This window comes from Euwallacea similis, chromosome 18 (assembly GCF_039881205.1).
Source record: "Euwallacea similis isolate ESF13 chromosome 18, ESF131.1, whole genome shotgun sequence".
Classification (NCBI taxonomy): Eukaryota; Metazoa; Arthropoda; class Insecta; order Coleoptera; family Curculionidae; genus Euwallacea; species Euwallacea similis.
Genome location: NC_089626.1, coordinates 1,214,471 through 1,228,939, shown reverse-complemented (window position 1 = coordinate 1,228,939; position 14,469 = coordinate 1,214,471). Strand labels below are relative to the sequence as shown.

The following is a 14,469-nucleotide window of genomic DNA, read 5'->3' as shown; positions in this document are numbered from 1 at the left end:
CAGGATGTGAGGCTTCGTACTCACTCGCGTCTCTTATCGCATTTAACTACGACTTCAAAGAGGCCCATTTTAAATGCATCACCCTTTGAACGTTGCCAAGTCATTAAGTCTACCAATAATTACTTAGTTACTCGTTTATTCAACTACCTCATGAATTTTCATACGATAAACTGCATTATATGAAAACTGACACGAAACGCTTTTAAACCATTGAAATAGTCAAACTTCACAGGTCAAAGTTAATTTCTTCATCATCGATATATTCATCGTTTTGTACCACCAGTAAATCCATCTCATTTTCTCTTCACTGATTTGGGCCAAGATGGGGCCAGTCAATCACTTTTCCCCTCTCAGAGTCAACTGCTTGTGGCGTGAATTTACCACCAATATTTTTAATGTCTTGACGTGTCTTTAGCTTACATTTAATTCCGTGTTTCTTTTCTTTCATCAATGTCTTTTTAGTGACAAAATTATCCATGATTGATCAAAAAAGCAAGAAACTAGTGGTTTTTAATGTGCCAATTTTATTTATCGACACCGAAGAATAAGAAATAAATATTTCGCAACTAATATGAAAGCAGAGCCCATTGATTAACATGAAAAAGTCCCGCCATAAGAAATTAAAAGTTAAAGAAGATTAAGATCTATTACGAACTTATGCCTCATTCTAGCTCTGCGTTTAATTAACTTCAGTACCCCGAGGGCCGGTTTCGATCCTATTAGGTCTCGTCAGTTCGGATCATCTGGAGTCAATTAAACGCAGGCAGAAATCCGCAATATCAACTGCAAATATATTGGGCCTGCAGGAAAAATTCCTAGCAGCGCCATCTGCCGTGATTTTTTTGCTGTATGTCGACTAAATCTTCGAGTGTTAGCAAAAGAAATTAGGGTACAGGGCCGACTTAGAACCAAGAACAATGAAGATAAATGGTCGTATTATGACTTTTTGCTCTGTGCAGCCCTGTGCGCTAAGTGTAGCTGCTTACACTTACCAGAAGATTTAAAGGGACAAAAGGACACAGCATATTGCATTTGTAGGACCTTTTCCTGCAGGCTTAACAAAGTTGATATCGCCGATTTCTTCTTGCGTTTAATTAACTCGAAATGAAACACGCTGACGAAACCTAATATATTCGAAACCGGTCTTCGAGATATTCCAGTTAGTTGAACGCAGAGAGAGAGTGAGGCACAAAGTTAGGATAAACCTCAATCTTCTCAGATTTTCCTACGACTTTTACATTTATCGTCAAATCACAAGTTGATTTAACCATTAGTTATGATTTTCTGCAAAGGTCGATGTCTGCCTTTCCGATCTGAACGGCCTCGGTCATCAATCGAAAACATCATTAACACTTTCGGTTCGATGTCAGTACTGACACTTAGACCGGTACTGAAGTGGAGAGACCCGAAATGACAGAGGCTTCAGGAGTAACTAAGGGATCCTTTACCGGCAATCAGAAACCGTGACAAGATATAGCTGGCAGGAGAACTAATTAATTCTGCTATTTTAACAGTCTGAAACGAAAAGTGTCCACTCAAAAGGAAGCGTGACAACTTGGAACCGCCTGGTGTAACAACTCCCTAGACAACAAAAGAAAAACTGTTCCGGGACTTTTTTTTTAATCGAGGAAAGATAAGAGGCGAATGGGAACAATACGGCATGGCTCTAACATAGCAATCAGGGAAGCTAAGGGGGAGTCCAGGAAACGATTCTGCGATGACATCACAGATATGCCAAGCGCGGGTCGAATCCATAGGATCCTATCTAAGGGGGCGGAGGGACTAAATTAACCGATGGAGAATTGCTACTAAAGTCCGAAATTCATTTAACCACATCGGAAAATGAAACAAATTGATTCTCTTTACATTTTTCAATTTTTTGCGTTTATTCAAAAGTAGATACAATGAATATAAACGTCATTTAAACTGTTTCTCGCTGAAAATAAATTTTCTATTCAAATATTTCCTTGTTACAAAGGCGGCGGCAATCCAATATGCAGGAAGATAGCAAGGAAGGCCATCATCCAAATTAGGGGGCCAAACCAACCGCATGCTAGTAAAATGATTACTCGGGTCTTGTTCACTCAAGGGCGTGCATTGTAGGACACCTTGAGAACGTGATGTGTGTGAAGAAATGGAAGAAAACAAAACGAAGAGAAGAAAAAAGATTATAGATAGAGGTTTTAAAACGATGGCTGCGTGCTACCTAAAGGAGTCGTTGAAGAACTGTCGTTTTAAAAATTTTAGGTCTAATTTTAGCAAAGAACTGAACAAGGAAAATGGATTAGGAATAAATTGAGAAAAATCGTTAGTACCTATTCGATCAACTACTTTCTTAACTATTTACTTGGGACATTGGTTCGAGACATATTTTGTGATAAAGAAATAAAGAATCAGTTATTCAACATCACAGATTTGGTCTTTGTCCCTGAAATTGTAGCTTATTAAGACCTAAATAATACACAATGCGGCGGTCATGCTCCGAAGGAAAGAAGGTAGAAGAAGTGTAGGTACGATTTTTTTTTCTCAAAGGTACTACCATCGTAACACAGTCATGCCTCTGCAGATATGTGTGCTAATTAACCTAAGGAAATAATCATTTTGCTGGGCATAAACTTAATTTATTCCATTAAGAAGATCAATTAAAATAAGAATAATCTATTAAACATTACTTATTATAATGAAGTACGTAACATGAACTTTTTTATTAGTTTGTCTTTAAGTAAATTTGTTCCATTGAGCAAGCACGTATTCAGACCCCTTGTAAATCTATTATTTGATGTTTAAACTCATTTTCCATAAACTTTCGTTGATAAAGCCATCATCGACATAACAAGCTGGTTTTTCTTGCACAATTCTTTGAAAGAAATAAATAGAGAAATAGAACATTTGGATTGTTTGCTACCGAATTAATTATTTTTACCTATTTAAGACATCGTGTATTCCAGGCTGAATCGAAATATTCTTTTGAGCGTACCCGCTAGTACCGTTAGTTCAGGTTAGAACGAAGTACCAACCAAACTGCCATTAAACCATATGTTCGATTTTGCTCAAATAACTAACCCGTTTATAGCGAAATTTCGGATAAAACGAACTTTAACGAATAGTATGATGGAAAAAATTTTCGGTTATAGCGACCTTAAATTGGTATTTCACCGAATATGCCGGGGATTTCCCAAAATCGTTGTAGATGCACATCGGTTAGTTAAGCTTGTTTGTTTGGGCTTTGCACGCGTTGAGTAGATACGTATATCACGGATGGTTGTGTACTAAGGAAAACTCGTCTTTCGACGTCGAAATCCCTTACTTTGAGTAGTAAATATGGTATTAGGGTGTGTTCAGAAATGGGATTCATGAGGAATCATCAGAACGAGATAATTAACGGTGAACATTGCTTGAAGCCTTTAGATGTGATCCAAATAGGTCGCATACGAGTATGATGCCTTCAAATATCAGTGGCAAATGAATGAAAATTACAATTTCACATTTTAATTCTAAATTTGTACAGTTTGGAAAAATAAAGAAAAAATGTTGGGATTGTTTCAAGGGGGGCAAAATATAAACGCAAAAAAGGACAACGAATTTTTCACTTGATCGGGGACTTTTAAAATGGATTAGGGCGTTTTAAAATGAATACAAGTTGGGTCGAGATGTCTAAAAGACGGCATAATACAACTAGTGGAAAAATCATTGGAGGGTCTTCTGCAGTTGATGTGCATTTAGATATGGACTACGAAATTGGGTTACCCCATCAGCCAACAACTGACCAAACTTTGACATTCGGAAAAGAGAGAAATGTAAAAGGCGAAAGGAAGAATCAGTGATTTTGCGATAGCAAATTTAATCCAGAAATCCTTGATTTTTAAAAATGTTGTACAGTGGCCAGTAAACTGCAAATCCGATTAAAAAAAGCATGGACGACATCAGAGATTTTAACAAGTGACTTGCGGGAATGCTTTGCCGAGCTGAGCCGCAAGAACCGAAAAATCGTATTATTAGCGGATAGCTGCCCAGATCACCCAAATGTAACAAATTTGGATTTCAGTAACTTAATGTTCATGCCACCAAATATAACTTTCAAGCTATAACACATGGATCGGAGTGTTATCCGCAGTTTCAAAAGCGATTATCCTGGATTTCTTCTTTCGAGAACGGTAAATTCTACTGATAACTCTGGAGAAAACTTAAGTACTAACCTTCTGGGTTCTGTACGCTTCATTCACGTGTCCTGGCAAAGGATGTCAAAGGATTTTAAAATGTTTTAAACACGCGGGATTTCTAGGTGTTAGCGATCGGTTTGACCCAGGCGATGACCTGTCCTTAGTGGAATGATTGAAGTAAATTCAACAAGACGATAATGATAATAATGTTCCCGATAAATTTCCATGTTCCCCGAATTACTTCAACGAATTTGTGCACGTTGATGACAATATTGTGACCGTTGACTACTTACATGATAATGCCATTGTCGCTTCAGTTTCTTCTTCAGTTCGTGTTGATGACTTGGAGGGAGATAGAGATCGAGATGAATCAATAATTGAAGAGTTAAAACCAGTTCCAGCTACATGAGAGGCACTTGGAACATATTGAGGGTGTTCGTAAATTTTTGAGCCTCGCAATACTTGGGAAAATGCGCTGGATAGATTAGCAGAAGTGGAAAACGAATCTCTGAATATTTATAAACCCGTGCATGTAATAAATCTGTGATATTTATTACCACTAATGCTTATAGCGAACCGTTATCGGCGGTCCCTTAAAGGCCGTTATAGGCGAAAATTGCTGTATATAAATTTACTAGTCCCCGTAATTCTCCATAGATCTACAAGTCAAGTTTAATTCTAAACGTGGCTTATATTGATAACTCCGCCTGCACAACTCCCAATTTAAGCCCCGCTTAGAGTTAAGTTCAGCTTGTGGACCTGCAGAGAACGTGGGGGTTAACGGTGTTCGGCACAGAGTTCAGTGCGTCCTCTAACGTCATTACCGCAAACTTCACCTCTGCTGATGATTTCCTGTCTTTATTTTCCAACTTGCTACTTGTGGAAGAGAAGAGGAAAGAGGAAATCGATACAGGGCAACAAAATTTCATATTTGGGTTGGTCGAGTCCGTCTCTGCAGCGTGCTACGCCTGTCTCTTGGTATAGAGGGACCTCGCTTCCATCTCGATTCAATAAAAGTTTTTAGGCAGGGTCCACATTAGACGACCTGAAAAGACCAGAGCGCAGACGTAGCGAAAATGTGGTATAGCAAACGTAAATGGCTCGGTGTTCGGACCCGAGTTTCGTCTCTGTTCGTTGATTCATCATACAACGCGGAAGCGGAACATCGCGTGTGTATGTGCTTGTGAGCCGGGTGTACTATTTTCACTATTTTTAGACGCTAAAAGCACCTTCTACATAAAATAACAAAAGAGGCCATTATGAGCACTCCTGTGAAGAAAGTTCCCATTCATTTACAGGTGGGTAATTGGGTTGTTATAGTAAACAAGGTACCTGTGTCTAAATCGAAAGCTTTGGATAATTTTGGCTATTGCGTGCTAAAAATAGGTTCTCATCGAGCAATACATTTCATGAATCATCTACATAAAGCACTAATTAACGCGACAAATGGGTTTATTACGAAATTTAATAAGAGTTTATTTTAAAAAAACTCGCACAAACCATATAATTTGCCGGATATTTTGGATTATAGCGTTGTCCCCATCAGATAATCCATTAGTGCCGGTCATTGTATCTTTATCCCTTTCGCCTTGACGTCAATAGAAAAAGATGCGGTTAGCACAGAGGGCGCACTCCAAACCTGTCAATCGTTTAGGGCTGATAGAGGGCCTACAGGTGTTAATGGTATAATTTTCCTCTCTGCACGTTTTACGTGCACAAATTACGGTAATAATTGGAAAAATATGTCGATGTATCAATCAGATATCATAAAACTTGATGACGGCAAATACTACGTAATTACAAGATAAAAATATTATTTTGGTCATGTTTATTTCTTTAAGGTCGTAGTATTCGGTATGATTGAGCTGTATGTTTGTTAGTGTGGTGGATTTGTGGAATGTTTGCCAATGCGTTAGGGTGCGTCCGATATCCTGCTGCGCAGGATCTTTGCCAAATAGCCTAGTTTTAAGACTTGAAAGGTATTTATTGCAATGCAGGAACGAGGAAATAAAAATTAAGGCAAGGAGAGGCTGCAGGAAAAGAAGACCGGAAAACAAGAAAATTTCTCATATGTTACTCATAAGTGATGCAATTGAGCAAATTTGCCGCACCAAGATCAGGGGCACTTCCGGGAAAGTACGCACAGCAAAAATAAACACTTCTTTTTATTTAAAAAAAAGTTCAGCCACATAGGACATCCACATTATTGGCTTTGTCAATTTATTCTAAACTGCAACATTCACTTTTGGTAATGGTACACTTACATTTCTTGAATTTGAAGAAGTAAGAGTAAACAGCTTAAAATATGCGAATCACGAATGAACGCTACAACAGCGTATAAATATTTTAAAAAATTCAATTTATGACAAAATAGACACATAATAGCTTTATAAACTAGCTAGAGCCAGAGTTTTTAAGTCAATTTTAAGGTACGTTTGAAAGCACATACACTACTACCATGTTCATTAAGACTCCAAAATGGCTCTCATTGACTTGTAATCCATATACATTAAAAGTATAGTTAAATAATCGCATAAAAACCATCTGCTACAACCCTGAGCTACCTCTTCACGAAGGGCAAGGTTTATACTCTCAAATTTGAACACCGATAAAAAAGTTAGTGTTTTATCATTGTTGAAAAAAGTCTTATAGGGGAATCTGCATGTAACCAACAAAATTGGAAAGTACTCTCAAAGAGAGAATCTGAGTGGTGTCCATTCCAGAAATCCGGTAACGGAGATGAGATTCCAGCAGTGTTTCCTAATAGTCGTGATCCGAAGGGCACAAACACAATCATGTACAGAACCCTATAAAGGAGTCAACTAACTGAGCACCCGGAACTTCATCGAATTATTTAGTAAAAGAATCTTATGTCCCAGCCCAATGTCCCTTATTGCACCTCGCAATCGACCAATAACCTGAAGATCTTCATATGATGATTATAGCTACATCCTGTATGTCCACAAACTCAAAGTGTCATCCTTAAACAGGGCGAGACTGCTCCTAATATTCAAGGATTTTTCATTCTCAAAAATAAAGTGTGACGAATTCAATAATCCCCCATTTTATTCTATCCTCATTGTCACAAACTCTCTTTACTACCTTGGACAGGGTAAACAGCAAAGTGGTTGGTCAATAACTTCAGGTGTTCCCCTATGAATAGAGCGAAAAAGTGATAGCTTGAAAAAATCAGTAATTAATCCCGTCAGGTAATACATGAAAGTTCTTAATCATTGATACGTTTCACGAGATGCGATGAAACATTTATATCCATCAAAATGCAAAAAGAGGAGTCGTCTCACTCAACCTCACCTTATTGATGGGACTATTCAGATCTCGCGTTGGCTTTTCTGCCTATCCCCGGAAGCTACGGTTCAGACCTACAAATATTGCCCCTAGCAGTGAGATAAATTAGAGCTTTCCAGCTCATCCTTGTTGATTTACATGTCTCCCCAGATCAAACTACTTACTAAAGTAGTTTGTTCCCCATAGTTTCGAAATGTTGAAGTAGTGACTGCTGGGAATTAAATGTAGCAATAAAATATTCTCAGCAGCAGTCGTAAAACTGGTTGTTTGAGAAATTAAAGGAATTTAGGGTCATTCACGTCATGCTATAAGAAGATAATGATTTGGACCGACTACAAACTAACGTTCCATACTCATGCAAATGTTCTGCATGAATTCTTCTGATTACACCTTGCAGTTCATTTCCAGGCCGATCGTTTCCTGTCACATAAATCAGAGGGTTAAACTCTTTACAGTCCTAAATCCTGACGGGGCCTCGAATGGAGTTTAAACTACATTTCAGGAAAATATATAATACTTCCGCATGAAAGGCTGCGAAAAGCCTTTGAAAACTAAGCGGCTATTTAAAGTGAAAACCGGTTTTTCTTTACTTGCAAGCCATCAATCAAATGTATCACATCCTCTAAGGATGGGGCCATTGCGAAGGAATAATTTTAAATTCTATTGGCGCTATAGAATATTTCCTGCGCATTGTTAAATCAATATCGCAGGAACTGTACTTTGACGCATGCAGCACATTTGATTATTACACGACCTTTTAATATTGCTTTTAAAATCGCAATATATATTTAAATTAAAATGCTTGCTGCGTCATATTGACCAAACCTGTAGGAAATTTCAGGGACAGTCTTATAACTGTTTGAAGTTTGGGATTATAGATTGCTTTATCCTGATATATTAAATCGTGTAACATATTCTAGCGAAGTCACGAAATGCCTAAAGAAAATGAAGGTAACATGCTCTTGCATAATTAATATGTAACCAAACCTGACACATAAATTATGCAGGAACCATGTAGCTTTCTGTCAATTGAAATGCACCTGGCATACAAACATCCGGCTTGATCCGGCTGCGGGCTGATAACAGAACAGCACCCTGTATAGAAGATATACGCCGACATGAAATGTTTTTAATAAGAACGTGAAGAGTTGTATTTGTATTACTCGCTTAATTCAACCGCACTGTTTGTTATTTTATATTTAAATGGTTGTGTCAAGAAGGAATGTGAAATTATCTACGAACTTTGCTAAAACTTATCAGAAGTTTTCTGAATTGCAGATACAACACAATCACTACAAAAATCAATAATTATTGTCAAATCGCCTGCGCACCAATCGAGCTGAGCACCGTAATGTGGACACAAGTCGTTCTCACAAAACTTAAAATATTTCGCATTCATAAGAAATCATTCGGTATATTGGGTGCGTCGGAAGGATGACGCCATACTTCAGGATGATATTGCACATGAAAAATAAATGTAAAATAACTTAAATATTGTTAACCGATTTTTATTTATTTACGAGTTATAGTGCAAATAATTTTTTTTCAACTAACCTTCTATTTTCAATAAAAACTAAAGTTTGTTATTCGTGATACTGATAACACATTTGTTTGCCAGTTCTATCAAAGTATTACAGAATGCCAAACATTTATACAAATTTAGAATTTGTAAATATGACGTTTGTTTATGGTTTTTTATAGTGGTTAGGCAAGATTTGGATAAAAGGTTTATAGGGTGTTGGGTGTGGTCGCGGTGGTCCTATTAGTTGGCCTCCAAAGTCTCCAGACCTCATACCGTTAGACTATTGTTTATCGAGTTTAAAATCGAGGTATACAAAATAAAAAGATACACTCAGGATGGACTATTTCTGCGAATTATTGATGCTGCAGCTAATATTAAAGAAAGAAATGAGGCAATTAAGACAGCAACAGATACTCTTCAAAAACGAAGTAGAAAATGTTTAGATGTCAATGGTGGTATTTTTAAACCTTTATTAACAGAACACTATGATGACCAAAATGCTAATGTATGAAATTTCTTTATGCATTTTTTTCATTTACGCAATAACTTGTAAATAAATAAAAATGGGATAATAATATTTGAATTTTTTTACACTTTTCTTGTACAATGTGCTTCTAAAGTTTGGCGTGATCCTCCCGATTCACTTTGTATTTTCCAACTTGCTGAAAGATGCTTAGTTTGTCGGTGTATAATATTTTCGTGCTTAAGAGCAATATGATGGGATTATATGGATTATGTGGATAATCTTCATCGCACCTGCCCTCGGTCTTATACAATTAAATGCTGGGCTCTCACTTTTATGTAGTTTTCTGAATGAAACAGCAAAACGACTCATAAATCGGTGTGATAAATAATTTAGCGTTTAGTTTAATTGTGGGAATTCAAGCCTTCAAAACTAGTTTACACAATTAATATCGCAATATACCCGACAAAATAAACACATTACTTTAACTGGGCTATACAAACATTTGTAAAACCAATATACTCAATAGTTTGTTTATGGACAAAAACACAACTAAATGCATTTCATTGCTTGCAGAGTTCCCAAAACAGATTAGTTATCAGGCACGGTCAAATAGTGAATGAAGACGGAATCATCGATGAAGACGTGTATATTGAAGATGGGATTATTAAACAAATCGGAAAGAATCTCATTATTCCCGGGGGTACTAGAACCATAGATGCCCGGGGAAAGTACATTTTGCCCGGAGGAATTGATCCTCATACTCATTTCGAATTCGATTTTATGGGTGCCAAATCTGTAGATGATTTTTATCAGGGAACCAAGGCAGCCGTAGCGGGCGGAACCACAATGATTAGTATGTAAAATTTTTAAATTCGCAAATGTCAATTTCTCATGCCGGATTGTAGTTGACTTCGCCTTCCCCAAGCCCGGGGAGTCCATCTTAGACTGCTTTTACAATTACCGAGAAAAGGCTGACGATGCAGTCTGTTGTGACTACGCATTGCACATTTGTCTACCTCAATGGTCCGAAGAAGTCAAAAGAGACATGGAAAAGCTGTGCAAGGAACATGGTAAGTCCAATTCAACCCCAACGCTTTAACGTTTGGAGTGACCTCCTAGGGATCAACTCGTTCAAAATGTTCATGGCATACGGCTTTATGCTGAACGACGCAGAACTCTACAGTGCATTCGATCACTGCCAAAAATTAGGCGCAGTTGCGCAAGTCCATGCAGAAAACGGCTCAATCATAGTCAAAAATGTAGAAAAACTAATAGCTAAGGGCATAGTAGGTCCTGAGGGCCACGAACTTTCCAGGCCCGAAGAAGTGGAGGCCGAAGCCGTCAATCGAGCATGTGTGATTGCCAAACAGGTAAGCCTCGATTTAACCTCAAGTGAATGCATGTCTGTTTTAGCGCACTTAGAAGTAACTTGCCACGTTAGAGTCTCCAAAGGCTATTTTTTGCGATAACCCTCCCATTAAGCCTCGTGCTACAATCTTGCTTAGCCATCTTCCCTTAGTGAAGCTGTTTAAGTTTTTAAACGTTACCCTTTTGTTTCGTTTAAGATCAAGCAAGTTAATGCGAGTTAAAGAAATCGTGACTAAGCAGAATTTTATCGGCGGGCCGCATTATGCGCGTTTGAGTGCACTGAGCTGATCATCCATCGCGTTCACCCACAATCTCGCGCATGCACTCTATTTTTACTGCTACTTGTGACTCTTTTATAGGTAGATTGCCCGCTATATGTGGTTCACGTGATGAGTAAGCAAGCCTCAGAGACATTATCGTTGGCACGTTCAAATGGCACGCAGGTGTACGGTGAAGCCTTGGCAGCCGGCCTTTCTAAGGACGGCAGTCATTGTAAGCACCACAGTTTCGAGTACTCTGCCGGTCACGTTCTTAGTCCACCCCTTAGGTCTGATCCTACCACACCGCTTGCCTTAATGAATTATTTAGCACAGTAAGTCTTTTTGTTTTTTCCCAACCTGCCGTTTAAAGGTTGATCCTCCCTATACCTTTTGTTTCCATTCCATGTTCATTCCATACACATTACATGCCATTCGAGAGCACACAATTGACACCATACTCACAGGTACATACGAATGAATTTGTGTATGCAATAAATTACGGAAATTTTACGATATGGATGTGGTGTGGAAACGAAATATATAGTAAGAATCAACCCTAAATTGGTCCAAAAATGGACTGATTTTAATGGTAAGGTCTAATTACATTTTTGGTTTTCATGCTTGTTTGCCCTAAATCGCATATACCTATCTGTTTTGTCAACTTCTTCTTAACTTCATTTGTTTCCATTTTCTGATGTGAATGCTAATTTTAAGGTTGCTCATGGTGGGATTCTGTTTCATCAGCAAAAATTCCGATATATCTAAAAAATTGTGGAGGTAAATTTCTATCTCGGCGACCTTGAATTATTAAAGGTCATTGCCTTACTGCGTGACCCGAAAAATCGATACTTAGCGCAACATCAAAACCTGGAAAAGCTCCGTAAAGCGCGTGTGAAAGGAAACAAGTTCGCTCGCACACATTATAAAAACGTTGAAACGAAAATTCCAGATTTGGGATTAAACAACAAGAAATGGAAGTACTGTACAGTGCTTTAGTTTCAAAAGTAGCAAAGGAATAATGGATGTTTTTTTTATTAATAAAAATATTTTATGTATTAATAGCGCGCCGTACATTTGTTGTGCACGAAGTCCGCGCAAGCGCATCTGCAAAGTCCCACCATGAAAGCCTCTATTGTAACCTAAACACTTATAAATTAAGCATCTTGTTCATAAAATATCTTAACACTTCACACCCAGCATAGTGCTCAAAGAAATATTAAATACACAGGTGAATGTCCCCATCTATGTGGTGAGAGTATCATCGGAATCATCTGCCAATCAAATCGCCAATTGGCAATCGGCGGGTCAAAGGATATTCGGTGAGGTTGAGGCCTCTTCGATCGGAATCGTAGGCAATTCGCGAGATGCCAAGTTGGTCGTATCTCCGCCTTTAAGCTCTAACCCCGATACTTCTAGTCAGCTTTTGCAGTTGTTGTCATCGTAAGTGACATCTGATTTGTATGAAGTAATCTGTAGAGGTGTTTAAGTAGGTAGTTGTTACTCCGATTCGCCGTTAAAGGTCTTGTAGTTGAGGGCATGAAAAACTGTTACATATACAGGGCGGTAATGGACTGTCTTACAAACTCCAAGATAAACTTCTCTCGACAAATGATTTCGGTAATACAGGGTGTCAAAATTTAATTTGTCGTGTAAAGTTAAACCAAAAAACAAAATGAGGCGTTTGCCAACGTTTTATTTTTAGATATTTCCATTATTTGCTGAAAGAAGTTTTCTCTCAGAGTTTGTAACATGCTCACATTGTCGTACCCTGTACATGGTAGATCTCGATCCATTAGCATGATTAATTTGGGACTTTTATGAGATTTTTATAATTCATCGTTTTCACGCTTTTAAAATAACTTATTAAACAAAAAGGAAAATTCCATTTCAGTTATTCGCTTATTTAGGCCGGCCTAATGGAATAATTAATTTTCGCAATCTCTTTTTCGTTCCCCTTGATGTAAAACCAGGCGTATCCGAAAGCCAATTTTTGCTCCCTACATCCGGTAAATAACTCAAGAGATATTTTATGACATACATTATCATCCTCACTTATCAAATGTGTGTATTAATGTCTAACCATCTTAGCAAATTACGCTTATGTATCTGGTTTAAAGGCAATGAATTTTAATTTAGGGACGTCCTCCAGACGGTAGGAAGCGACAACTGTACGTTCAACAAAGCACAAAAAGAGCTAGGGAAAAACGATTTTACAAAAATCCCGAACGGCGTCAATGGAGTCGAAGACAGAATGTCTGTTGTATGGGAAAAGGGAGTGCACGCAGGCATTATCGATCTCTGCCGTTTTGTAGCCATCACGAGTTCAAATGCAGCTAAAATTTTCAATTTATATCCTAGGAAGGGTTACATTGGAATTGGATCAGATGCAGATATTGTTATCTGGAACGGAAATGCTACGAGGACGATCTCAGCCAAGACTCATCATCAGGCTGTGGATTTCAATATTTTTGAGGTCCGTTGCCAGAAAAAAATAATAAAGCGCTTCAACAATGGTTCGTCACCGATTTCTTGTAGGGAATGGTAGTACACGGCGTTCCAGAATTTGTAATCGTCAATGGAAGAGTGATCGTAGACGACGGACAATTGAAGGCCATCCAAGGTTTCGGGAGATTCATTGACACCCCAGTGTTCCCACCATTTGTGTATGATCCTTCCAAGGTGGATGAACTGAAGCCGCAAAAGAATCACCACCAGGAAAGGGAGTTGGAAAATATTAGGGAAATTGAGAAGGTAAGTAGTGCGTATAATGGTTGACGCGTATAACCACTTATTTTAGCTTCACCTGGAAGAGAAAGTTTGCCCAACTCCCACTCTACCTGATGGCAATATAGGCACGCCTTCATGTAAAGGAGGCCGGCCAGAGGGTCAAAGGAATATACAGGATTCCACATTTTCAATCAGCGGTATGAGCTTCTACAACTTCGTTTCTGGAGAAGAGACGAATTTTTTTATTGCTTTTTTCAGAGGATCTGGATGTGGAACGAAAGTCTTGTATCCGAGTGCGAAATCCCCCTGGTGGCAAATCCACCGGCTTTTGGTAAAGCTTTTCATTGTTCGACACGTATAGGCTTATCATGTATACATTTTTTATTTATGTTCATGTAATTATATCATATTGCTAATAATGCGAATGTGTTAGGGAACAAATCCGTGCTAAGAATTAGTGTAATGTTTGTATGGTTGTAAAAGTTTAAATATATATTGTTAAAAATTCTATTAAGTCTTTGTCTTATACTGTTGTTGTTTCCCCAATTCATGTCATGTTTGTTAAGAACACCGCTCCTTATTAATTTTTTGAGTATCAACTTCTGAAATCAATATCTAAATTTACTTCATACAATTGTTCACCAATTTTTCCAAGAAAAT

The 14,469-nt window shown here is 38.0% G+C and overlaps 1 protein-coding gene across 2 annotated transcripts; it reads left to right on the top strand.

Moving 5' to 3' along the window:
- The first annotated feature begins 5,080 nt into the window (after window positions 1-5,080).
- CRMP (Collapsin Response Mediator Protein) lies at window positions 5,081-14,317 on the top strand. Of its 2 annotated transcripts, none has more exons than XM_066398721.1 (9): window positions 5,081-5,458; window positions 10,028-10,307; window positions 10,360-10,524; window positions 10,574-10,824; window positions 12,311-12,522; window positions 13,219-13,555; window positions 13,618-13,833; window positions 13,880-14,006; window positions 14,068-14,317. In XM_066398721.1, exons 1-9 carry the CDS (start codon window positions 5,420-5,422, stop codon window positions 14,142-14,144), a joined length of 1,704 nt encoding a protein of 567 aa, XP_066254818.1. In that variant the 5' UTR covers window positions 5,081-5,419; the 3' UTR covers window positions 14,145-14,317. The 2 variants fall into 2 exon arrangements, with proteins under 2 accessions (XP_066254818.1, XP_066254817.1); XM_066398720.1 differs by lacking the exon at window positions 12,311-12,522 and adding an exon at window positions 11,182-11,414.
- Window positions 14,318-14,469: the final 152 nt, after the last annotated feature.